The following is a 27542-nucleotide window of genomic DNA, read 5'->3' as shown; positions in this document are numbered from 1 at the left end:
TAACCAATAAAACTTATGACCTTCAACATAAAGTGTATATAGTTTTGTTAAGATCCATCAACTAGCATGGGCATTTAGAATGGGGTCAACCATATTGGAACACCCTGTAAATGCTTAACAAACTGTTAACAAATACTTCACAAATCAACAATAAATCATTTATCAACAGTTTACTAATGATCTATTAACTAGTAAAACGGATAGTTATTATAAAGTGTTACCAGAAAATCCACCCTGCGTCCGTCTTGCAAAAAAAAAACAACTGCGGCGCGGTCATACATAATGGTATTTGAGCATGTCGTCGTCGGATGTAGAAACAAAACCTACAAAACCTTCTGTTAAAAAATATCAGTGCTGCTTTGACTGGTGTGTCCCACACGAGCAATAATTCTCCAACAGACCAGACTCTCCAATTAAAAAAATTCAATTAGGAAGGGCAAACTGCATAGAGACATTTTAGTGGCTCATTACTTTGAAATTGACTATGACAAGGTGGGAAATATGGTCATTTTTTGTCTGATTCCTGCATTCATCGCCCACAATCCCCTAGCTCTTCGCCTTGACAATACAGAGACAGCGATGTTTTGTTTTTCTGCCAGTTGAGTCAGTGATGAATGATCCTCCCATCTTGGTTTTGCCCCCAAACGGCCTCAGTCGGACGCCGAAGGGACGCGTAGGTCAAGAATCTTCGCTTCTCCTTTTCTATTTTGGTCCTTTCTTAGTACATAGAATATATTTGTCATACCAGCACTGAGAGTTTACATCCTCATATGAAATCCTGCAAAGCAGTGTTTCTGCTGATAAAACTCCTAGCAGAAACATTATCTCACTGCCTGTTTAACCATAGCCGGTTTAATGAGATGGATATTTTAGGACGTGTCGCGATTCCTCGTTTTTATTGCTGTTAGACTTCGGAAAACCGATTATCTTGTATACTATGGCTTGGAATGCATGGGCAGAAACGGAGAATTACTGTGGGAATAAAAATAAGTAATTCAGCGTGGGGGTAGAAGAGGCGCATCTTTTAGAGGGTTAAATGGGGCATGCAAGACAAAAATCCACATATAGACTTGGCTATCATGCTGCATGAGTGGAGGATCATTAGCTGGCAAGCCAAGCTGAAGATAAAATGAAGCCTTGGTGTGATTCACACGGATTTTAGCAGAGACCTGAGCGTCTGCTTGAGTTACCGTGTCATACTCAGGGACATTTTCATTTCCCCGACCTTTAAGGAGCCAACACCTGTGTTTATAATGTCTGATATTGGAAGAAGCTACCCATTAAGCCCACTGATGCACTCAAGTGTTCGCGGCTCCTTCTCCACACGCACGTAGTGTTTAATGGCACCATCTGTTGGAGAATGACAGAGCTGCTGCAAAGGTTTCTTTTTGGTTTGTCTTATCTCATGCATTAAGAAGCATGGAAAAGCCATCTGCGATGGGTAAATTAGATTAAGGGATGTTATTGAAGTGTATGAATAATAATTAAAAGTAGAAAAGTGAGGATAGAGAGGATCAGCCTCACGGTACTAAAATCCATCAGTCTCTATAGTGCTTACCCTCATTTTGGGTGAGCAGCTCACTTTGGGCAAAATGGTTATCTCGCCACTGATGTCTGATTGGGAAAGTGAAAAATCAATAGTTTGTCATCTTTGCAGGAAATGAAAGTTGCTGACCAAATCAACTGTGGCCTTTTTTTAACAGTCTAGAAATAATTATTTTTAGTAGGGCTGTCAAAATTATCGCGTTAACGGGCGGTAATTAATTTTTTAAATTAATCACGTTAAAATATTTCACGCAATTAAGGCACATGCCCCGCTCAAACAGATTAAAATGACAGCTCAGGGTCATATGCACTTGTTACTTGTGTTTTTTGGAGTTTTGTCGCTCTCTGCTTGCCGCTTGGGTGCGACTGATTTTATGGGTTCAGCACCATGAGAATTGTGTAATTATTGACATCAACAATGGCGAGCTACTAGTTTATTTTTTGATTGAAAATTTACAAATTTTATTAAAACGAAAACATTAAGAGGGGGTTTTAATATAAAATTTCTATAACTTGTACTAACATTTATCTTTTAAGAACTACAAGTCTTTCTTTCCATAGATCGCTTTAACAGAATGTTAATGTTAATGCCATCTTGTTGATTTATTGTTATAATAAACAAATACAGTACTAATGTACAGTATGTTGAATGTATATATCCGTCTTGTGTCTTATCTTTCCATTTCAACAATATTTTACAAAAAAATATGGCATGTTTTATAGATGGTTTGAATTGCGATTAATTACGATTAATTAATTTTTAAGCTGTGATTAACTCGATTAAAAATTTTAATCGTTTGACAGCCCTAATTTTTAGAGACACCAATGGATTTTAATTGTGAGGGATTGCTTAAACAATACTCGAATTTGCCTTTCTGACACTTCAGAAAAAAATGCTCAAATTCAACTAGATGACTTCATTACTTATTAGGGGTGTGCCATCTTAGGCACCCCACGATTCGATTAAATTACGATTCAGGGTGCTACAATTCAATTCTTGAACGATGATCACGGTATTGACGGTGATCACGGTTATCACGGTTATCGATGCATCGTCCATTACTAATTAATAAAGTAGACAAACAATTTTTTGTCCATAATTTATTTAAAATATCCTAATGATTCAAAAGGAACGATGGAAACATGCCCATACAACAAAAAGCTGCCCTTAAGCTGCCTTTTTATTTATTTATTTTTACAAGAAAGTGCAAAAACATCAACCATTTTAAAGGGAGTACTTATTTCACTCAACAATACAATAGAATTTACACAGGTAGAATGAATTCCACATTTTCTGGAAACAAAGTGTCTTTAGAAATGAGCCTTCTTTTGGCAAGGCAAGGCACGGCAAGGCAAATTTATTTATATAGCACAATTCAACACAAGGCAATTCAAAGTGCTTTACATCACATGTAGATCATAAAAATCACATTTAAATTAATACAACGTAAAAACCAAGACAATCAAAATCGGAAATAAAATTATACATAAAAATCGCATTTAATCACAAATAGAATAAAAATAAATAAATAAAAATAAAACAAAAAGTACTACTACTAATAATAATTGAAATCAGCAATGGAGACAAGCACAAGAGGAATAGAAAGCAAGTAGATTGGAATATATAGACAGTCATGGATATGCAGTGCTAAACAAAAGCGTTTTTAGCTCTGATTTAAAAGAGATAACAGTTTGAGCATACTTCAGATGTTCAGGTAACTTGTTCCAGAGGTGAGGAGCATAATAACTAAATGCTGCCTCACCCTGCTTGGTTCTTGTTCTTGGAACATGCAGGAGACCGGTTCCAGACGACCTTAGGGGTCTAGATGTCTCATAGGAATCTAACAAATCAAGCATGTATTTTGGTCCAAGGCCATTAAGTGTTTTATAGACGAGCAGTAGTATTTTATAGTCTATCCTTTGACTCACTGGAAGCCAGTGTAGCGATTTCAAAACCGGTGTAATGTGGTACAGCTTCCTTGTATTTGTGAGGACTCTGGCTGCAGCATTCTGTACTAGCTGCAGCTTCCTGACTGATTTTTTATCAAGACCCGTAAATATACCATTGCAATAGTCCAATCTGCTGCAAATGAATGCATACATAAGTTTTTCCATGTCTTGTTGAATCAGAGGCCCCTTAATTTTGGTTATATTTTTAGGTGGTAATAAGCAGATTTAGTGACGGACTTTAGATGGCTATCAAATTTGAGGTCTGAGTCAATAATTACGCCAAGGTTTCTGACTTGATTTGTAGCTGTAAGTGACATTGTGCTAAGTTGCCTGATTATCTTTGACCTTTCCTTTTTAGACACTTTATAGGCAAAAAGTGTGTACCAATGAGCTTTATATATTAGAGCTGGGAATCTTTGGGCACCTAACGATTCGATTACGATTACGATTCAGATGGTCCGATTCGATTCTAAAATGATTATTGATGCACCCCCCCCCCTTTTTTTTTTTTTTTTTTTAAATATTTTGTACATTTGTTCCAAAATTGTTCAAAAATACTCTCAGGCTAAACCAAACTACTATTTCAGTATCAAGTTAACATATAGCAGTAAACAAATATACAAAAATAACAGTAAATAAAAAACTCCAGTCCCCATTCTGTATCAGCAGCTTTAAACTACATTCAATTAATTTAATGTTGTGAATCAACCGTTAAAGTTGTTAAAATTGCTCCCGTTAATCCATAATTTCCCTTTTGTCAACTTTCGACATGTGAAAGTTTTAAAACTATTTTAAAGATAGATTCAAGTCAATATTTTACCGATTTAGGAGTATTTTAGATAAAAAGTTAATTAGGTTTGCATGGAAGGTTCGCTACAACAGCCTTGCAGAGAAGTGTACTGCTTTAAGATGGCGGCCGTTTACTACGTTTGCATCTAGCTTTTTGTAGATGTGCTGCAAACGCTACCGCTACCGTAGTGCATCTAGTCTTATATAAATGATATCTACTGTAACATTATGTGGATGACGTACTTTTGTAGCAGCTTCAGGTATGTTGTTTTGTTTTTTTATCTCATGGCATGAGTTGAGCTAGAGCCGTGAGTTGAGCATTGGCATTACCCGAGGGGCCGGGTAATGAGAAGCATGATGTTTAGCTACTCTCGCTTCGTTGCTCATTGACCGCGCGGCGCGCTGAGTGTGTTGTACTTCCGCTTTACTTGGCATATTTCAATAATCGGAATTTGGATGTTTGTGAATCGTTCTCGAATCTTCCACGGCCGAATCGCGAATAATCTAAGAATCGGAAATTTTGCACACCTCTATTATATATACATTTAGACGTCATGTTAAATTATACAACTTATGAATTAGTGGATCTTTAAATCCTAATAAAAACAAAAAAAAACTCATTTATAAGCCTTGGCGGCTTTTATTTTGGTGTGGCGGCCCGCCATGATATTTCAAATGTAGGGAAAACGCTGCAGTAACACTTGGCTTAGTAACTCGCCATTTGTGAGATAATCGTTGTCATGAGCCTAGGATCACAAAACATATCGTATCGTGGGGTACCCAGAGGTTCCCACCAGTAATTCCAATGCAAATGAGCAATTCATTCCAGCCTCTGGGGCTGGTGCATGGAATCACATCCAATGGAAAAGTACAGAGTGTAAACAATAAGTCCCCCTTATCGTGATTAAGAGGAGGTGAGTTCAAATGTTAACAGAAAGGAATTCAAGCACTTTGCGAAGAAACCTGAAAACTGTAACATAACAGCAATGAATGAATACATATATAATTATTCAAGATTATATTAAAATATATTCCTTCAGTTACCAGGAAACAAGTTCATACCTCAATTTCCAGATTGACATTTAGTGCATTCCTACTGACAGATCATCTTTATGACTGGTTAATTTGAGTCCCAACATGACAGGGATGATTAATGCGAGTTTTGTTCTATTCCAGTTCCTTGGTAACACTGAGGTAGAGGCACCTAAAGGAACAGAGGTTGTCAAGGATGCAGTGAGAAAGCTCAAGGTAAAAGGTTGACTGTCCAAAGTGTAAGCTACTGTAAGATCAAGATTAAAAAACTCCGAGCAGGTGGTTGCTATGAAAAATATTAGCCTGTCAGACATTGGCAAGGTGCCTTTGCGCTACCTTCCAAGTATGGACAGTATTTACTGACGCGATAAACAACATTATTTATCCACGGTAAAACTGGTTTCAAATTCTAAAATGGAATCCCTGAGTGTTAAAAAAAACAAACTAAAAATACAGTATAGAAGATGCATTTTTTTAGCTATTGGTTAACTAATAAATCAAGAATGTTCTTACTGAGCTACATTATTCATGCAAAAGCATACTTTATTCCTCTAAACAGTGCTATTTTTACTGTTCAGTATAGTCACATCTGAACTGTAGATACGAATAAATGTTTCCTGACGCTATTATGCTTAGCTTTGGACTGAATATTATTTTATTATCTTCTTTCTGCACGAGTCCATTAACACAAAAAAGGTACTGCCGATACAAGTTCTAGAATGTCATTATTACCATTAGTAGATAATGGAAACTTCAAACCAATTCACCCGAGCACCATGACAACAGCCCGTTTGCCTCATTTATTTTTCTATCATTGCTTCTAATTGCTGATGAACTAATGGACATATCTCATTGCTTTTAAGTTTCAGAGGCACATCAAGAAGTCAGAGGGACAGAAAACCCCCAAAGTGGAGCTGCAGATTTCCATTTATGGGGTGAAAATTTTAGATCCTAAGACAAAAGTAAGTTGAATATGGACTCTGTGAAATCCTGTTTTTTTCTCTATTCCATCTTTGTGTTTGTATTGATGATATCAATGCATACCAATGTTTAACTACATTCAAGCCACTCTTGCAGATTTTATCATATTGAATGTGGAGTTTGCATATTTATTAGAGGCGTGCAAAATTTCCGATTCTTAGATTATTCGCGATTTGGCCGTGGAAGATTCGAGAACGATTCACAAACATCCAAATTTCGATTATTGAATTATACCAGGTAAAGCGGGAAAAAAACCCAGTCAGCGCGGTCTTCGGGACGCAATGAGGAATTGACCGAGAGTAAATATCATGTGCAGCTAATGCCGCTAGGTAAAAAAAAAAAAAAAAAACCTGACTGCGGCCGTCAGCCGGTACAAACAGCGCCCAGTTGCTAGTTGCTACAAACATACGGCAACATACGGCTATGGTAGATATCACATATATCTAGACTAGATGTGAATTGATACTTTCCCGCGCTAGTAAACAGGCGGCATCTTAAAGCAGTAGACTTCTCTAGAAGGCTGTTGTAGAGAACCTAATTACTTTTTATCTAAAATACCCCTAAATCGGCAAAATCTTGACTTGAATCTATCTTTAAATGATGAAACAGTTTTAAAACTTTGACATGTCGAAAGTAGACATGAGGGAAATTATGGAATAACGGGCGAAATTTTAACAACTTTAACGGTTGATTCACAACATTAAATTAATTGAATGTAGTTTAAAGCTGCTGATACAGAATGGGGACTTGAGTATTTTATTTACTGTTTTTAACCGGTAACTTGATACTAAAATAGTAGTTTGGTTTATTTAGCCTGAGAGGATTTTTGAACAATTTTGGAACAAATATACAAAACATTAAAAAAAAACTAAAATGGGGGGAGGGGGGCATCAAAAATCAATTTATAATCGAATCGGGGTCTCTGAATCGTAATCGAATCGTTAGGTGCCCAAAGATTCCCACCTCTAGTATTTATACGTCTTTTACATTTTTTTAACAAGAGACATCTCTAAGTTCTGATTCAACTTAGCTCCAAAGCACAAAGCTGAAAATCCATTTTAGAGCAATAAAACTGGCCACTGGAGGGCAGTAACGCATTTGGTAAGACCCCCCAACCCGATTCAACTGAACTAACGGTCGGCCGCACGGCCAGAGCGCCGGCGGAATATGACCGAATGGACGTCCAGGATGCCAGGCGCTGGATGACCAAGCAGAACGACCGCGACCACCAGTGCAGCGGACGATGCCGTTGAGTCCATTTTGGAAAGACTAAAAAAAAAATATGAGACAGGCGGCGATGAGGAAAAAGTTTACCCCGGGCGTCGCGGCCAGAACAGCGTCATCTCTCAGTTAGTTATGTGTAAATAAAGTGTTACTTTGCTATCAAAAGCTCTATTTGTGTTTTTGTTTATGTTATTTTGTTAAAGGAAAACATTATTCAGATGTTTGGGATGTAAGTAAAGCAAAAAAAATAGCTGTGTTAAAGTCAAAGTTGTGTTTGAAATGCATGCATTTACGAAAAGCTCAATTTCTCTGTTTTTTCATCAGAAATTGGAAAATTGCTCAAACTAAGCTATTTTCTAATGCTGATTTCTAAAGAATGGAAAAAGATATGAACTTACTTTTTTTCCTGCTGAAAGAAGAGAGTCTAATATTTCTTTGATTTATATAGCAGTAGAACAGAATTTTCTTTGGGCCTTGCAAAATCACTCAAAATCCAGTAAAACAGCTGGGAGCGAAGGGGGTTGTACCGGTGAAAATGGCTGGGAGTGAATGAGTTAGTTTGGATAGGCTCCAGCACACTTGTGACAATGGGCAGTATGGAAGATGAATGAATGAATATTATTGTATGAAATTCAAAATGTTTATTCATGACACACAGGTGCTTGCATGTTTGTTTTTTTCTGGGTACCCCGGCTTCTTCCCGCATCCCCAAAACGTGCATGGTAGGCTAATTGAGCACTCTAAATTCTCAATAGGTGGGATTGTGAGTGTGCGTTGTTGTTTGTCCATGCGTGCCCTGCAATTGGCTGGTGACCAGTTCAGGATGTACCCCGCCTCCTGCCCATAGTTAGTTTGGATCGGCTCCAGCACACTTGTGAGAATGGGCGGTATGGAAGATGAATGAATCAATGAAATATTCTTGTATGAAATTCAAAATGTTCATTTAGGACACACACATACTTCTACTATCTACCACAGCACATACTCTGCCAAGTCTAAACATTTACATAATCAGTCAAGTGTAAAATTATTACTCTCCTTGATTTCCTGCCTTTTGGGAGAACCATTGTAATTAATTTACCTAACGTTTTGGGAGGCATAAAATAATGGCGCTTTGCTGCCCTCTGTTGGTATTTTAGGCACATTCATCTTGTACTGTATAAAAGTTTGAAATTAGTCACAGTTACTCTAGTGTAGAGTCCAGACCAGTGGTTCTTACCCTTGCTGAAGTTAGCCAAGCCCACGAGAATCACAGGTGCATTCCTTTAGAATTTCATAAAGCCATTTATCTATGAAGTCAAAACTTAGAAAGCTAACATCTAAGTGAAGTCCTGTTCAAATTTCTTTCAGATTTCAAATTTATGACAAGTATTTTCACATTGGTAAATAAAATTAAACTCATTTCAGTTCCTTTTTTTTGTTTGTTTTTGTTTTCATGTCTACATTCTCATTTTATTGTCACATGCTTTCATCACATACTATGTTCATGGAGTAAATTGGTGCAAATTTGAAAACATATTTTATAATTATCTACACAGTTCACACTGTCTGTAGGTCTGTCATACTTCCTCATACCAATTGCCAGTCAACCTTCCACTGAGCAAACCGATTTCGCCTCCCATTAGATAGAGGGGTAGCATTTGAAAGAAATTGAATAAAGCCTGTAAATTGAGGGCAAAGCAGTCCACAACCTGGTCTAAAAGCCACTTTGCCTAGAGCAGACATGTCCAAAGTCCGGCCCGGGGGCCAAATGTGGCCCTTGGTCAGATAATGCCTCTGTCATAAAATCAATAATGTCTGGCCCACACAGACTTAATAAATTGGTCAGCAGTACTGCTACCAGTATATAAAGTAGTATACACACTAAATGTTGCTCCTGATTTAGCAACATTACCCCGTGTTACCCTTTATTCCCAGTTTTCTAAAATGGCAACAATCAACAGAAAAAAAGTTGACTGCGACGGCCGACGCTTCAAGGATAGATGGAAATTGGACTATTTCTTCACTAAAATACACAACAACTGTGTCTACCTCATTTGCAAAGAGACAGTCGCTGTTCTTCAAAAGTTTCAATGTCAGGCGATCTTACCAAACAAGACACGCTGACATGTATGACAAGATTACCGGAAAGATATGCAGCGAGCAATTGAAGCAACTTGAAGCTAATTTAACCTCACAGCAGCAGTATTTCGCAGTAGCCCGAGAGTCGAAAGAGAACACCACAAAGGCTAGTTGCGAGATTATTGAAATTATTCATTAAAAAAAAAAAAAAAAAAAAACATAAAGCAAATGTGACACACAGAACGGCTTGCTAAAATTTGCCTAAATATTTATGTTTCTACGTAAAGTTACGTCAGCCAAGGTTGGCCCCCCACATTTTTACCACACTAAATCTGGCCCCCTTTGCAAAAAGTTTGGACACCCCTGGCCTAGAGTTAAGCCTGAGTTACGCTCCGGTGTTGCGGTGACGGCGAAGTGACTACGGCGTCAATGAGCATTCGATAGTTCTGCGGTGAGGGAACGCGTTGCACTGTAATTCACCGCCAAGCCACTCGAGGGGTATGGCGTTGTGTTTGTACGGTTTTGGAGCACGGTTGTCGACTTCCTCTAGTTTAACGGAGAAAAAAGAAAGAAACAATGCAAGATGGAACACTTGAATGTGGATCTTCAGCTCATCAGCATTGAATAAATGTTATTATTCAAGTGTTGAGGCGCAGGCGACACAGAAGATGGTTTCGAGGCGGTCTGTCCGACTTTTGATGCCACACAGAGTTCTAGCCTCAGGTGGAAACCAGCAAGCTGTGGCGGCTAGCTTCAAACTGGCGTCCAGCGTTTTTTCCAAGGTGTGCAAACCAAGGTCTGCAAAGCCCTCCAGGCCAATTTGTTTGCCATGTCCTACAACCAGCCACTGGGAAGCCATAGCAGATTTCTGGCGGCTATGGAACTTCCCAAACTGCGTTGATAGCCTTGATGTTAACGTCATTACTAAAGCACCGAGGCACTCTTAATCAGTAATGATGTGTCCAGTGTGAACTGTTTGTTGTTGAAAATTAAAGATCAAAACAACTCTTTTGACACCAAACCTGTGCTTTATTCTTCATATACTTGAAGTGTGACACGAAAACAGCAGTCTGAGCAGACCAGTCACAGTCCATTTCTGCCACGTCATATGCGTCGACGTGACGCGAAGTCACAAAATACTGGAGGTGCACGTCAGGCTACGGCGGAGGGTCGTAAATCGGGTCTTCCTTGACGGCGCAGGTCTGACGCGGAAGCATAACTCGGCCATTAGTCGGCGTACAAAATAGGGCTCTGTGTTTCTTAACCTTCACCGAACCCTTGAGGCTTACTCACCCTGGATCGAACCCTAGTTAAGAACCACTGCTCCAGACTCTCCTGCACAAAATCCTGTGTTAAAATGTAAAGAATATTAAACAACATGACCAATAGGAACAATTAGGTTTTAGTAAACGTGAAAATGAGAAATTTCTAAATTTTCGGCACATCTCAAGTGAAAATAAATCCTAAGTATTTTATAAGTTAAAGTAGGTGAGAACTCCATTTATAGCATCTTGTCTTTTATTTTCCCAGGAAGTGCAGCACAACTGTCAATTACACAGAATTTCCTTCTGTGCGGATGACAAAACAGATAAACGGATTTTCACATTCATCTGCAAAGACTCCGAGTCCAACAAACACCTGTGCTACGTGTTTGATAGTGAAAAGTGTGTAAGTGGCCACGATTTTCTCAAGTAGATGTATTTGCTTCATTCAAAATGGCTAGACATTTATGTAAATATCATCATATGACATTCCAGGCTGAAGAGATCACGTTAACGATCGGCCAGGCCTTTGATTTGGCCTACAAGAAGTTCCTAGAGTCAGGAGGCAAAGATGTGGAAACCAGGAAGCAGATTGGAAGTTTGCAGAAAAGAGTAAGTCTTCCAATAGTGTTCTTCTCCTTGCCTTGTTTACTATTATTAATGAGTGTAATTGACTTTGACGTGCAACCATCACTAATTGCCCTTTAACGATGTGTCATTTGAGTGCGGGGCGCATGTGAGTGAGCTCTTTAGTTAGCTTGTTTGGCAGCTCAGCAATCATCTGTAGATAAATGATGATAGAGTAAAGCACATTAAATACCGGTATGTTCGAATGGCACTACACTACGTAGAAGAAAACATGCATTCATTCAATACAACTGCACAATGCACGCCATTATGCAAATACCATGTAAATGCAACGCTTCACTTGAGCTACATGCTATAGCTTCCATACAGCAGGACTTATTTACAAATTTCGTTCATATAGCTTGTCTTCATAAACACACATATAAGGCATATTAACAGGTTGGTATAAGTCTAACATGCTCACAGACTAGGGCTGCAACTATGGATTATTTTCATAATCGATTAATTGGACAATTAATTAAACGATGAATCGGATAAATTTCACTTCTTTCAGTTACCTTCACAATTTACCTTGAAGTTGTTTTCGGCATGTTGTAAGTAGCAATGAAGACAAAATGGATAACTATTTCCTTCAACTGTATCGATTATCAAATTCGTTGGCAACTAATTTATTAATCGATTAGTTGTTGCAGCCTTATTAAGAAGTTAGTTTAGACAGTAAGATGTCCGAAAATTGGCAAAAATGTTGTTTTCCAAATTAAAAGCGTTTTTTTGTTCATGTCCTACTTTGACTTAACAAAAATATAATGAATAAAATCTGAAAAGATTTACTCCTGAGAAGTTATATGTATGTTATAATTTCAAGAATTTAGACAAGTTTAAGGTAAAGAAAGTCCTAAATGATTAATTGGTTATCAAAATAGTTGTCGACAAATTTGCTAATCAATTAGTTGTCGATTAATTGTTGCACCTCTATTACAGACAGATATTTTCGAAGGAAGAAACATAACAGAAAGCACTCAGTAGCGTAACTGTGACCGACAGGCTGTGTACTGTGAAAGTGAACCAGCATGTGTTCCAAACTGTGTCACACGATGGATGCAGTGAATTATTATGACCACGAGGTGGCACTAATTTACTGTAAAATGCTAACTGACTCTACACACTGGTGACTCTAGCCAGCACAATATCTGTTTTTATTATATATAGCATAAATTAAAAACCTGATCCTTTTTACACGATTCCGATCCTCTAAAAAATGGCCTGATCGGCCCAGTTTCTGATCACGTGATCTGATCGGTACATCCCTAATCAATAATAATGAAATGCTCCCTGACAGTTTACGTAATACCGCTAATTAAAGTTTACTAAAGTTACTCCCTAAAAGTGTCCTAAATACCCATAAAAGAATTGAAATGCTCCTTACAAGTGATTTCAATTTACTGAAATACTAAATGAATTACTTTAATGATCTAAATACTCTGATAAATACTCATTAATTAGTAATTTTCCTCTTAAATATAAATGCAGAAACGACTAATTTTCAAGCTATAAGCCGCTACTTGTACCCCTCATTTTGTATCCTGCTGCTTATAGTCCAGTGCAGCTTATTTGTTGATTTATTTGGGTTTGTAACATTTTGACAGGGGCGTCATGACACTGCCAGAAGACTGTCATAATTATGACACAGTCATGGGCATTAATGAATGCTTATGACAGTCACTAATTAGGTCACCAACTCCATTTATGTCCAGCTCGGATGTTTTTCATCCATTCAAAAGTAAGATAATTTGCCGGATGGCACAAAATGACGTTGGTCGTAAGCATTCATTAGTGCTCATGGCAGTGTCATGTCATAAGCATGATGGTCTTATGACAGTCTTATGCCGCCACTGTCAAATAAAGTGTTACCAAATACCATAACCAGAAATTATTGAAACAACTAGAACAGTAACTGAATAAATAATTAGCACAGGACATGAATTTTTATTGTTATGTACATCTGCCGTGCTGCAATGCATGCTAGGAGGCATGTTGGATGACAGCAGTGTTGACAGCAGGTGGCAGCAGAGGTTGACTGTCTCCCTCAAGGGAGCAATGACGGCCAAATGAAGGTTCTTGAAGCAATTAAGCTTTGCAGCCTATTGGTTCAAAGCTTCTTGGTGGCTCATTTAGTCTTATGACAGTCTTATGATGCCACTGTCAAATAAAGTGGTGAACATCTTTTGGTATTAATCCCGTAATATAGTGAGGACAGCTGCGGTTTATACTCCAGTGCAGTTTATGATTTCTTTCTTTATTTTCCTTTCAGGCGTGACAGATCCAAACAAACATACAGCATTCATTTGTGTTTACATTTAGTTCAACCCGAAAAGAAAAGGGCTGACGGGAGAAAACGAAGCTTATTGAAGCCCGCCCACAGTATACAATAGGAGGCAGAAATTATCGAATAACAATTTTGACATTTCAGATTTTGTGATGATTACAGGGTTGTTGTTTTTTTCCTCTCCTTGATTGATCATTTTCCCAATAGTCATTGTCGTTCGCGGCGATTTGTTCGTCATGTTGATTAAATCCAGTACATTAGTTCATAATTCAGAGGTTAGTTCACTCTGTTGATTCGATCCAGAAGATAAATAATAGCTGAGGACACATGGCAGGCCGTGTCTGCCACCCCCTTTAGTCGATTTAATCCTCGTCGCGGTTTTCATTCCTTGCTGCATTCCGACGAACGCTCGTCTCCAAGTTGCACAGGTCCGTAGTAATTTTCATTGCCATTCTGGTTGTGGCAGTGTTGGATGCAGCTAGGTCGTTCTTCACCTGTAATATATCATCACAGACCTTGTTGAAGCTGGCGTGCACTCAATAGATAGCGCTGACGGCAGTAGTGGCCAATTTCACTGATCTCCGTTGGCTTTCCAGCACTTTCATGATGATCCGACGAATCAGGTGGGCTCCGAGCCCCTGCAGAAGAATTGCAGCCAGCAGCGTAACAAAAAGATACACATCCTCGATGTCTTCAACTTCAAGTGTGGTCAGACACAGAAGCCGCCATTTTCCCCAGCTATCCTCCATAAATCTAGACTTGAAAGTGTTGCCCGGGACTGGGGGTTGTCCAGGTTCTGGTCGCATTGTCGAGAGATCTTGTCCAGGGCACTCAGTGACCAATTGACCAGTTCCATGTTTCTACAGAATGGCACAATACTACTATCAACAGTCAACTGTCTGTACGCTTACAGAGCCAAATGATTATCTGTCCTTGTGACGGATGTCTGGTTGAGTCTTGTTTGCATTAGCTTTGGGTTATTTTCTTTTTTTTTTTTTTTTTTTTTTTTTTAATTATTTTTTTCTCTCCTTTGTTTTGGGTACACTTAGTTTTGTTTACAAGTTTGACTTGTCACCCAGACATTATTCTCCTTGTGTACAGTTCTTATCATGACCAAAAGTTAGATTGATATAATATATATATATAGTATATATTATAAATAAACAAATGCCGTTTTCGTGTCAAATTTGGTGAGTGGCAGCTTATAGTCAGGTGCGCCTTAAATGATGACGAGGTAAATTATTTTTTTGCATACAATAAGCGGGAGTGTGTGAAATTGTTGTCACGTTAGTCTTTTATTGAACGTATTTTTGTTATACTGTAGAAGTTTTAGGGTAGGGGAATGCATACATTTTTTTGAGGTGTTAAGCATATACGTATTTCTGTATTTTGTGTTTTTCACAAACACAGATTCAAGAACTGGAAACAGAAAACTCTGAGCTGAAGAAGCAGCTTCAAGATCTCGAACAGCAGTTGATGATCGCACACGTGCCCCCGGTATGAACAAAGAAATCAGTGGTTTGCTCTCATTAATAGGCCCAAATTGCAAAATTCACATTCTACAACCTGTCCGGCAATTTCTCTGCAGCACTTGACTAATAAAGTGTCTTTTTTTCTCAGCCGTTATATATAAATGAAGTTAACGAAGCGTACATGCTGCAGAGGCCTTCTTCTCTCTTCTGGTGTCATGACATCAACTCCTGTCTGGAAACCTCCTCTGTCACCCTCACACCTATGAGCTCGCCAGACTCCAACCTGTCTACTGGCCTACTAACTCCCCCGCCTGCCAAATCCACTTTCCTTCCTCCTAAACCTTCCGAGGGATTCAGCGTCCCACGACCTCGCGTAAACTTCCTTCTCGTTGCTTTTCTTTTTTTTTCGCCTCAGTTGCTGTCCATTTCTTCGAATGACAGTATCTCCTGCCATTTAACTTTATCTCTGTCTGGCCTTTCTTTATTAATTACTCACACTTTGACCTGCTGTTTTACACAGGCAGGAAGCATATCCACGAAACCGCAGTCTACAGACATTTTCGACATGGTTCCTTTCTCCCCTGGGACCGTGCTGGTGCCCACACAAGCTAGCAACGGTTGCCCAACAACGCCAACAATATTGTCGTCAAACATAGGTATGGAGTCAATTTATTTATTTGTTCATTTTAAAGCAGGGGTGTCTAAACATTTTTCTCCGAGGACCACTTTCTGAAATATAAAGGATGCTAGGGCCAACTTGAAATCGCTCCACTTTCATTTGTTAACTAGACGACCGCAATTGTGTAAAAAAAACGTCTTTTTTTTTTTTTAAATGTATTTACCGTATTTTCACGACCGGAGGGCGCACCGATTAAAAGGCGCAGGCTCATTTTCGGGTGATATTTTTGTATTTAACGCACACACAAGGTGCACCATATTATTGGGCGCATGAAAATCGTACGTTAGCGTGCTAGCATGCGCGCTAGTGTGTGTGCTAGCATATTTTTACTTTTTTTTTAAAGGCAGCGGAAGCAAAACTGAATTTAATTGTACTTTATTAAAGAATTTAACAAAGTACTCACATCAATCCACAAATCCATCAAAGTCCTCATCTTCTGTATCCTAACTGAATAGCCGAGCTAGGTCTCCAACAAACACGACAGGTTTCCTCTAGTCTTTGTCAGAGTCAGGCCATGTCTACACCTAGCAGGGTTTTTTGTTTTTTAAAACCGAGAATCCTGCCCTAATACGCCCGGAAAAAATAATTACACCAGCACGTTTGTAAAACAAAAAAGCTTCCACAGCCACCGAATTCTTTCGTTTTTATGTACATTCATAACAATGCGCGAAAAATAATATCCATAATACACCCATCCTTCACATTTGTTCATCGATATGAAGCACTGCAAGAGTTTGTAAATAAACCGAAGCAAAAAGCACCTGCATAATAATTAGATCTAAACCCACTGCAAAGGTATCCATGTTTACTCCAAATGTAAACATTGGTTTGTTGCGGTCTGTGACGTATCCACAGTGAAATCTTTGGTTTTCATTGTCCACATGATGGCGCTACAAATGCAGAATTCGCACAGCTGCACTTTGGACAGACTTTTTAAGAACCCTCATTTTCAATGCCCAAAATGTGCGTGTGAATGTGGATGAAAGGCCAAACCGTAGGAAAAGTTCTTCTTTTTGTGAAATACCCTGCTACGTGAAGACATGGCCTCAGTCTCCTTTTCGTACATCTCCCTCTCCCCAGAAATTATACAGACTTAGGCGAAAGCATGAACAACAGCGCACACAGACACCTAAGCCTAAGCATCCACAACCCATTCGCAAATTGTGGCGTAACCCACCTGGCGCTGCCTCCCAGTCTTTGTAAAACTGTGTTCGCCATTCGTTATCCATAGCTCCCATGCCGCTCGCAACTTGACTTTAAACGTCGGTTTACACCGACGTCCAGCGGTTGGAGGTCCTGCGTCAAGCCTCCCAGAATGATGGCAGCTCCGAGTTCATCAGATGCACTCGGTTTTCGAGGGTCCTTCGCCAAACCAATGTTATTTAGCCTAACGCACACACTCGAACATTACAGCTAGAGATGTCCCGATCGAGCCGATCCATCGGGTCCGATCACGTCATTTTCAAAGTATCGGAATTGGCAAAAAAATATCAGCCATGCCTTTTTTAAATATATATATATTTTAATTAAATCGCTTTCTAATTGTATTTAACTTTACAGGCATAATATGCTACACTCATCCAGAGTCTTTAATTTAGGCTTAAGGTAGGGTTATCAAAAATATCCCGATAACAGCGGCAATTAATTTATTAAAAAATGTGTCATGTTAAAATATTTAACGCTATTAATATATGCACTGCACGACCCTCTCACTCATTGTTGCGCTCAATCTGTAATGACGCCGTTTTACCTATATAGAGAGATAAAAGGCATCACAAAATGAGTAGAGTGAATTTTGGCAGCCTTAGGAGCCATTCTTAAATTGGCTATAACCATGCAATCCCTCTCCCTATGATTAGAAATATCACGGGAAGCAATGTGGGGAAGCAAGGTGGCCAGGGGTGCACATAAGTGGTCCGCATGCGCGCATGCGTACTGGACGTAGACAAACGCGCTGGCCCTCAACGGTTTCCATACGCTTTTGCGTACCGATGGCTGACCACTGTATTTGCGGCGGACACGAGAAAATAACTTCTCAAAATGTCGAAGAGGCAGGCCACACTGAGTAATTACTTCCGTGTTCCCCCACTCCCGTCAAATGACAGACAGACGACAGAGACGTCACCGGAGCTACCGAAAAAAGGACTTGAAATGATGCTCGCACGGAAATGCGGTACAAAATGTGCCGTGAGAATCCCAATTTCGCCGATAAGAGCAGCGCATTTTATGTAGGGTCAAAGAATTTCAGCCATCTAAACTTTGAAAAGCACGAAAAAAACAGATAGCATGTGGCAATTAAGCAAACTATCAATGTCAGACAGCACCGTACTCGCCCTATGGACAAGTGGCGGAATAAAGGTAATGAAAACAGCGCCGTGCACTGACAAACGTGTTTTTGCTCGTATTTTACAAAGCTAAACATGCACGTTCAATGAGGTCTTATGAGGAGGACATCCCACTTTTAAAAAGGCTTGGAGTTAATGTGGGAGCCGTATAATGCCCTTTATTTTGAATTAGTGCGTTTATGTTTATTTCTTTACATTTCACTTCAAAGTAATGGCAATTTTGTTGTGCCAGTTGATGTTAATCAGGCATTAATTGTTAATATAATTAATTAAAGTTAATTGGCTCTCAGTAAAGCTTATCATAAATTTATCGCATTAGGCGGGTCGGCTCTCAAGCTCAATGAGGACCAAGTCACATCTCCAGGTCCTCCTCTGAGAACCTGGGCAAAAAAATTATGTGCACCCCTGAAGGTGGCAATTGATCTTTGTCTTAACACCTTAAGTTATTTCCCAAAGCAGAGAAGATAGATCCATTGGTAGCACGACACACAGTCATGGTTTTACTTCCCATCATGGTTCCACTTCCCATCATGCATTGGGGCTTGGCTGCAGTATCATTTACTGAAAGCTCAACAAATACACTAGATGGCAATATTTAGTCACAATACACAAAGTCACAAGTCTTTCTATCCGTGGATCCCTCTCACAGAAAGAATGTTAATAATGTAAATGCCATCTTGAGGATTTATTGTCATGATAAACAAATACAATACTTATGTACTTATGTACTTTGTCCGAGTTTTATTCAATTTTTTCTTAATGCTTTGCCAAAATGTATATGATCGGGAAAAATTATCGGGAATAATGATTGGAATTGAATCGGGAGCAAAAAAAAAAAAGCAATCGGATGGTGAAATATCGGGATCGGCAGATACTCAAACTAAAACAAAAAAATATGATCGGAACAACCCTAGTTACAGCTACTGGGGGCACGTCACCATCACCTGCAACGTTCTCCCTTTAAGGTTCTCATGCGCCTCTCCCTTACGTCCACCTCTTCAAAAATTGCTCTGTCAGACACATTTTTGCACTCAGTCCAAAAACAATAGGTGCACCGCCGTCCATTTTGGATAAAATTTTTGACTTTTATTATTATTTATTTTGTATTATCTCAATGGCTACCATTGGCAGTGATGGACACCCAATCCATTTGACTGGGGTGGCTGACAGTGGTGCCCAGTCAAATTATATTGGACGTCTATCGCCGTCGATGGCAGTGAAACATGATCACTCAATGCCAGGTTTTTCAGTTGAACTGGATTTTATGTCTATAACTGTCAGTAGCAGTGAATGAGTTAAGGGCTACAAGCAACAAAATACTGCACAGGTATAAGGATATTTCAATATATGCATTTGTATTTACAGTACTGAAACAAACTGTGCATAACTAACAGAAAATATCCAGTGACAGCTAACAAAAGAAAAAGTCAAGAAACTCACAACCAAGCTAGCTTAGGTAAAACAAAATACTGAAATTCTGTACAGTGTCCAACATTGATTATTCGGCACGTCAAGTCTGAAGCTAATGGTGTGGCACAGTTTAAGTGACTAGCTCCATCCAGTGTAGGAGCTGAGAAGTGAATGTAGGCTGAACTCAAGCTTCTTGTGCAGCGCATATGCAATGATATTTTCATAATTTGCTGCGGATCAATAAAAACTGTGTTGACACCCCTGTTTTAAAGGCTTAAACTGAAGTTTATGTTCTGAATGGTGATTGAATGTCTCAACATTCATATGTTGTTTGAAGGAAAAGACCTGTTTGGTGCAGAACCGTTCGATCCCTTCACTTGTGGTTCAGCTGACTTTCCTCCAGATATTCAGTCGAAGCTGGATGAAATGCAGGTGAGCAGAGTGCTTTCCAGGTACATTGTTTAGTAAATCTCGCTTTTTTTTTCTTAACCTGCTCTTTTAGCTTGTTTTTGTCCTATTTGTTGTCACAAGATAGTGTTAAAGCCTTGGCCATTAACTCCTTGACCACCATTGACAACGAGGGCTATCCAGACCCTTCCTAGTACGAATAGAGTGGACCGTCAATGGCGGCCAATGAGTTAATAAGTATCGTAGCTGCTGTCCTGTTAACAGTTTTTGTTAATTTTTTTTTTTTTTTTGCTGCTATTTACACAAGTGTAAATGCTTTTGATTCAAGGCAGACATTTCCTTCAAACTTTTTTTTCCTCTAATTGTGGGAATGCTTTGATCAATTCTTTACATTTTTACAATTTTCCGACTTTTAAACATGTATCTTTGTCCTTTTCTCATGCAGCGTCAAAGATGGTTTGTACTTTTTGCTCCATGCTATTGTTCAATGTTTTGTACTTTTGTTTGGATGTAATGCATGGCGACTGCACAATCTGAGCGTTTCAGATGTTCAACAATTTTTGGGATCTTGGATAACCCAGAAGGGGTTTAAAAAAAATAATTGCATTACTGTAACTCAGTGCTTCTCAATTATTTTTGGTTATTCCCCTACAAGGAAGTCGTAAATGTATTGCGCCCTCCCCAACTCTGCCGCCACTGTAAATAGCATCATTTCTCCGTAAAATTATTATTATAAGTTTAAATAAATCTCTGAATAACATTGTCTCCTTTTTAATATTAAAGAAATAAAGTAACTTACAATAAAGTGTAACTTTATTAACATTGTTTTGTTTGTAACATAAAAGACAAAAAAGCCACACCCAAACTATAAAAATGCACTCAAGGTATATTTTTTGACCATTTTATACTGAAAAATAACATTAAATCAATAAATAATAATAAATTCAAATTGATTAGCAACTTTAACTCATGAGGACGATATTCCAAACAATTACGCCGAAAAAACACAAATTAATATAACAAAAATCACAATGTCGTTGGGCAGAGAGACAGTTTTTATTTTTGCTGCAGGCAGTATCAGCTCCTTTGCATTGAGCAACTCTGTATGCCACCTTATATGATGCTAACAGTGTTCGCTGGTTTCATGATGTAACTCTGCGAAACAAAGCAGGACGATTGCTGACATATTCGGCACGTTTTTGCCGAGAAAAAAAAATCAAGCGGCTTCTCAATGTGATTGGGGTCTAATGTTTTTAAGTGAAATCTTAATTTATTTGGCTTCCTGTTGTCCGCTGCAAACATTTTTAGACAGCGTAATCAGAGTGGTCTTTTCTCGTCTCTTACTATATCAAAAGTCAAAGCCAAAAGTCAAAACGCTACATACGCTTCGTCATATTTCCTCGTCGTAGCACTCCAGTGTTCTTTGCTGTGTGCTCTTGTTTGGTTAAAAAATACTGAACACTCTGAAAATGAGAGCGCCACTGCCACCCACTGAGTGAATGTGCAATTATACTTTATTCTAGAATGGCAAAAAGTATGTTCACATGCACCACCCCCGGTATCGCTCTTAGCATTACTATTTAAGTGGTACTTCTACAACTGAAGTTAAAATTGGATACAAGATGTATTTTTAATGAAAAAAAAATGTCATTTGAGAAGAATAGTTTTGTATTTTTTCAAGGATTAAGTCAAAACTCTTTTATCATATATGTCAACATTTAGTAAGGAAAGAAATTCACATTTTGAACAAATGAATTTTCAAAATACAAATGGACTTTCCACTTACACTTTCTCTTCTCACAAACCCATAGTCACCTTTACATACCTGTCAAGTTGTACGGTTTCGGCGTAATTTGTACAAGTGAGCACTGATTTTTAAATGTGTACGCCGTACGTTCAAAATCTGTACGTTTTTCATGCATTACGTTTTTTTTCTCCGTCCGGATTTTGTCACCGTTCGGCAACGATACAATGCGTTACTATGCGTTACTACATTGGTTGAATGACGCGAGAAAAGTCAGAGACACGGAGACAGGGGAGTGGAATAGAGGGAGTTGTGACGCCGTTGCAAACGCAATGCTAGGCTAGGTGGCTCCAATAATACCTGGCTGTAGCCGACAGCTACAGACTACGCCCGCATGATGCTACGCTAGCTATCACATGTATTTGAACTAGATGCGAAATGATACACTTGCTGGCGTTGGGAAACAGCCGCCATCTTAAAGCAGTAGACTTCTCAGAAAGGCTCTTTTGTAGTGAACCTTCCTAGCGAACCTAAGTAACCTTTTATCTAAAATACTCCTAAATTGGCAAAATCCTAACTTGAATCTATCTTTAAATGATGAAACAGTTTTAAAACTTTCACATGTCGCAAGTAGATAGAAGGGAACTAATGCAAGAACGGGAGCAATTTTAACAACTTGAAGGTTGATTCACAACATTAAATGACTTCCAAACATAGCAAAGGTTACTATGGTTTTTTTTGTTTTTTTTAAACATGAAAGATAAACACCAGTTGCTTTGCCAAGTAACTAATTACTCTTACATTCAGGTAACTGAGTTACTAACTTAATTACTGTTTGGGAGAAGTCATTTGTAAGTAATCAATTATTTTTTTTAAAGTATGATTAACAACACTGGTCATAAAGATGAAGTCTGCAGAATGAAAAGTGACGAAAGCGGAGATTTTATGCTGCCATTTTGTTGCCGAACACAATTTGCCTGCAACTATTGCTGATCACTTCTCAGAATTAGCAAAAGAAATGTTCCCTGACTCAAAGATTGCATCGGTAAGTTAATTTTATCAATTGACCTTTTTAATTTATAAATGGACAAACTAACGAACTACCTGCAAGTCAAACTGAATTGCGAACTGAAGTGCCATGAAGTGCAGCGATCAAAAGACATGATGGAAATTGCCAAAAGTGCTACATACAATTATAACAAAAGTCACTGTTAAATTTTAGTAATCATGATATTAAGATCAAGATATTATTCTTTGATTGCACCAGGTGATATGTGACAATATTACCAATAAATTCATATTATTTTAAAAATTGAGTTTTATTTTTGTTTCATATTGCACGCTATATAAAACGCTGTAAGATTAGTCACCAATTTGTAAGGGCAAACGTCACTATTTGTTAGATTGCCAACGGCCTCAGGTTGACAGGTATGCCTTTACTTTCCCCCGAAAATAGCAAGTCCTCAAAAAATATGCATTTGTTCTCATGTCACCCTTAAAAAGACTTATTTTTCTAAAATATCTGACCCATCACAATCATATCTAAGCTTTTTACTGGCTCAAAGCTAAAGCCGAAAAAAAGTAACTGCTGAAGTATTATGCTATATTATTTATTTTAAGTTCTATGTAAATAAAGATTAATGTTTCATCATAATATTTCGCTACAGAAACAGTCCCCCGGATTCCAATTTGAGAACCAATCATTAATTGTTTAATCATTAGTGTTACATACAATTGGTCACTAGTCTTAATAAATGTTAAATCGGAAATATTTTGTTATAGTCTGTATTGGTATTTGTGATAAACCTTTGTCCCAGGAGGCTTTTATTTATTTTATTTACATACCAGCACATAAAGTTTTTAATTGTCAAGTTGATGCACGCCTCATCTTTGATTTAAAAGCACGATAAAGCCATTTTTTTTTCAAACTCCAGTCCTGTGTTGTTTCACTGAATTATTCTGTAATTGTAATTTTATTGTAGTATACACACTGTTTGTTCAATGTGTTTTTCAGGAGGGGTTCAAAATGGGATTAACCCTAGAGGGCGCCGTCTTCTCTCTGGATCCGCTCGACGGTCGCTCCTGATTGTCCGCGAAGATGTAATTCATTGTCGTCTTCTTTAAAATCGTTTGGACGATTTTTGTACAAGTGCCAAATTCCGCTTCCTGTGTGAGTTGGGATGTCACTTTTTTTTTTTTTTAACCTTACATCTTGAGGTTTCCATTTGAATTTAGATGGTTTGTTTTTTTCCATATTAGCAGGTCTTAACCATTAGAGAAGACATATTTTTGTAAAAACTGGAAGGGATATTTTTGACTTGCTTGCACAGAGAGCTGTTCATAAGTAATGATGTCCAATGGTACACTAGATTTTTACGTACGAGTCATTTCAATTACGTATGCCAAATACGGGCTATGAAATACATGGAATGTGTGTGTTTTTAAACTTACTTTAACGTCACATACTTTACTTATCATTAACATGTATTGTTTAAATTTAGTACATATTATTCTCAATTTCACATTCATTTGTTCTTGTGTTTATTGCTGTCTAACATGTCTTGCACCATGAGGCACTTTTTGGATGGGGAGGGACCTACTGTATGTAATGTCAATAAGCAGTACAATTTCCGTTATTTTTACTGTTGGTTTCTTTAATACTGTCAAACTTATTCAAAATAAAATGTTACCGTAAAAATAAGCACGCTATCTATTATGTTGAATTGCATCACTGTTTTGTAACGTGTATGGAAGCCTGCAACTAATTTATTTTAGTAATCAGATCATTCTGATTAATCGACAAATCAAGTTTAAAACCTTCCATTATTTTGTAAAATTATGACACATTCAAATTAGCAGTCAAATGCACAAACAACTGATTTAAATTTTTTTATTTGACTTTTTTTTTTTTTTTTTTGCTTGGTGTCTTAAGCCATTGAGATAAATTCATTGATGTTTTGCTGATCAGCAAAAAAGAAAACTGGTTGCTACGACCTTTCATTTTAAGTGAACCCTAATTTTGCCTAATGGAATACATTTGAAATAGATTGCTAAAAACCTTTGAAGACATGAAATCCTAAATCTCTAAGGAATAAATTGGGTAAGTCAGCAAACATAATTAGAGTTATGAATTAACAATGCAAAACCCAACATGTTTTTTGGACTACAGAACTGACCGAAATGGAGTCAGACAACACCTGACAACTCTGAATAGCTAAAATTGAGAATAAATTTAAAAAGAAAATTACAAAAAGTAGTAAAGGCAATGTTCCCTCTAATTTTTAGCTTTACTTGTATTTCCGCACACGAGTTAGAGCGCATATACGCACAAAGAAGAACATATTTGTGCACACAGGGAAGAGCGCATGTACGTACGAAAAAGAACGTATTTGTGCGCACAGAGAAGAGCGCATGTACACACGAAGAAGAAGAGCCATTTGCCTGGGCAAAAGTTGCAAGCTTGTGAAGCATCCAGTTTATTGTGTGTTTTCGATTGTCGTCGAATACTTGGAGCGAGTTGATGTGATTGTTTTTGATGATGTGCGAACACTAACTGATACATGCTAATCGTGTGTGTTGATTGTTTTTGCTGTATCAGCAGATAGCTATAAACACAGATTTTGAATTGCTGTTATTGAAGATGGAATTGATTTAATTTTACTTTTATTTTAGTTTCATTCTGCAAGTGTTGATGTCATGAGCAGGTGAATGAAGTCAGCAAACCACACGGACGTCTGACATAGTCATTTCGGAGCTTAGCTTGCTGTCTAGCTAGGACTTAGCTCCAACATCTTGGCATGATGTATCGTACATTTTTTATAGTTATTTTGTAGATTTGTGGTTATTTTGGGTTACTTAAAGGGTTAATTCTAACTTACGCGGAAATTCGGGTTACGTCGCCAGCGTAGGAGCAGAACTCATTCGCAACCAGGAGACTACCTGTAAGTTTCAAGTAGGGCAGTGGTTCTTAACCTTGCTAAAGGTATCGAACCACACAAGGTTCACATGTGGATTCACCGAACCCTTCGGAATTAGATAATAAAGCAATTTTTTTTTTCCAAATTCAAAACCGATATATCTAAGCTACCAAGATAATAATTTAGCATATTCCCGTCCAAAATTATTCTCATTTCTACAGCATGTTTTACAAACAGGTCAAAATTTGAGACCATGCTGCCCATTGGTTTGTTGTATTCCCTCATACCAAGTGTGTGTCAACCTTCCACTGAGCAAACCAGTTCCTCCTCCCATCAGATCGAGGACTAGGAGTTAAAAGAAATTGATTAAGCATATAAATTGGGAATAAACCAGTCCAAAACCTGGTCTAAAAAGCCACTTTGCCTAGATTTAATCAACATACGAAAATAGGGCTCTGTGTTTCTTCGCCTTTGGCGAACCTCTGCGGTTCGATCCAACCCAGGTTAAGAACCCCTGAACTAGGGTATCAACTAGGGTGCCCTTATGAATGCGAATAACAAATGAAAACATCCACGCTCACAATACAGTAGATACTGTAGTATCTGATTAGGGTCAGATGATCCTTCTCTGGATTCAATAGTTATATTCTGTGTTGTCACAGAAACCTTGAAAAAGTAATTTAATTACTGATTACGCCTCAAAAAAGTAATCTACCGGTAGTTGCTTTACTGATTACTTTATTATCAAAGTAACTAAGTTACTATAGAAAAAATTTATTAGTTACTTCTTATCAATTTTTCTTCCTTTGCTGCCTCAACATAAGAATGACAACAGAAAAATGTCATCGCTTGCAATTGACTTTCTGATAATTGAATTTAAAGGGGAAGATTAGTGATTCACATAAGGCTTAATCTTCGAGTTAGCGGAGTTTTAACTACTCAATGGAGTTGATTTCAACCACCATTGACTCACGCTTGCTTAGCCACTCGGGAGCCCTGAAACTAACAAATAACTGACAAACTGCATGGAATTTGTTGAAATCAACTCCACCGGCTAATTTATCCCCCGCTAACTCGAAGATTAAGCCTAATGTCAAAAATTCTGAACTTCGGGTTAGGGTTTAGGGATTAACTGCATATCATTGCTAATGTAAAGCAATGCAAATCGACTGCACAGTAATCAAAAACACACAAATAAATTGCACAGGTAGGGGCGGGCGAGGATGCGCTGACAAGCCGGAAACACGCCGTACACACGCGGCAACAAAACATGGTGGCAACTAAGCACTTTATACTCAATCGGGCATACAACACATCCCAAAGATGCTAAACGAACACGTCATCTCACGGCATAAATGTGCAACACGACTATGATGTAAACAATGCTTGCCAACTTGGAGCGATGACTACCCGGCGTTGCAACGGCAAAGCTACGAAACGGCAGCACATGTAGGGGGTCTAACATATTGCTGCAACTCTCCAGAATGAAGGAAAAATACGTTCATTCATGGACGTACATGAATACGTACAGAATAGCGTTCCCTCGCACATTTCAACAACTGGCTGCACTCGGCTCGAATGTGCACCATCGTTGGCACACGCCGTTCTCAGTCCCAAAACACTTAGCATGTGTGACAGGAACCTTTCTAGCATTTTCTATTTAAAATGCTCTTCGTACATGACTACAATATTCTTCATTCTACATCGTACATTGTGAGGCAATAACAAAATATTAATGCACACACACTAAGGAAACTAACTTTAATCAAATTACTGGTTTGGGAAAATGAACGTGTTAGATGACTCGTT

At 38.2% G+C, this 27542-nt stretch overlaps 1 protein-coding gene across 11 annotated transcripts in view; it reads left to right on the top strand.

The window, feature by feature from the left end:
- LOC130927168 (PTB domain-containing engulfment adapter protein 1) overlaps positions 1-24517 on the top strand; it is a 118199-nt gene extending 93682 nt beyond the window's left edge. For 7 of the 11 annotated variants that reach the window (XM_057852795.1, XM_057852792.1, XM_057852788.1 and 4 more), the window contains 9 exons: positions 5461-5532; positions 6180-6278; positions 11113-11250; positions 11340-11456; positions 15169-15255; positions 15379-15603; positions 15751-15886; positions 20002-20096; positions 23831-24517. In XM_057852795.1, the coding sequence (XP_057708778.1) occupies positions 5461-5532; positions 6180-6278; positions 11113-11250; positions 11340-11456; positions 15169-15255; positions 15379-15603; positions 15751-15886; positions 20002-20096; positions 23831-23902 (1041 nt within the window). In that variant the 3' untranslated portion in view covers positions 23903-24517. Of the gene's footprint in view, positions 1-5460; positions 5533-6179; positions 6279-11112; positions 11251-11339; positions 11457-15168; positions 15256-15378; positions 15604-15750; positions 15887-20001; positions 20117-20517; positions 20529-23830 lie in introns of all 11 variants that reach the window. The other 4 variants (XM_057852790.1, XM_057852799.1, XM_057852789.1 and 1 more) reach the window with 4 other exon arrangements.
- Positions 24518-27542: the final 3025 nt, after the last annotated feature.

This window comes from Corythoichthys intestinalis, chromosome 12 (genome assembly GCF_030265065.1).
Source record: "Corythoichthys intestinalis isolate RoL2023-P3 chromosome 12, ASM3026506v1, whole genome shotgun sequence".
Lineage (NCBI taxonomy): Eukaryota > Metazoa > Chordata > Actinopteri > Syngnathiformes > Syngnathidae > Corythoichthys > Corythoichthys intestinalis.
Note: the sequence above shows the minus strand (reverse complement) of the source record. Positions and strands in the feature narration are given on the sequence as shown.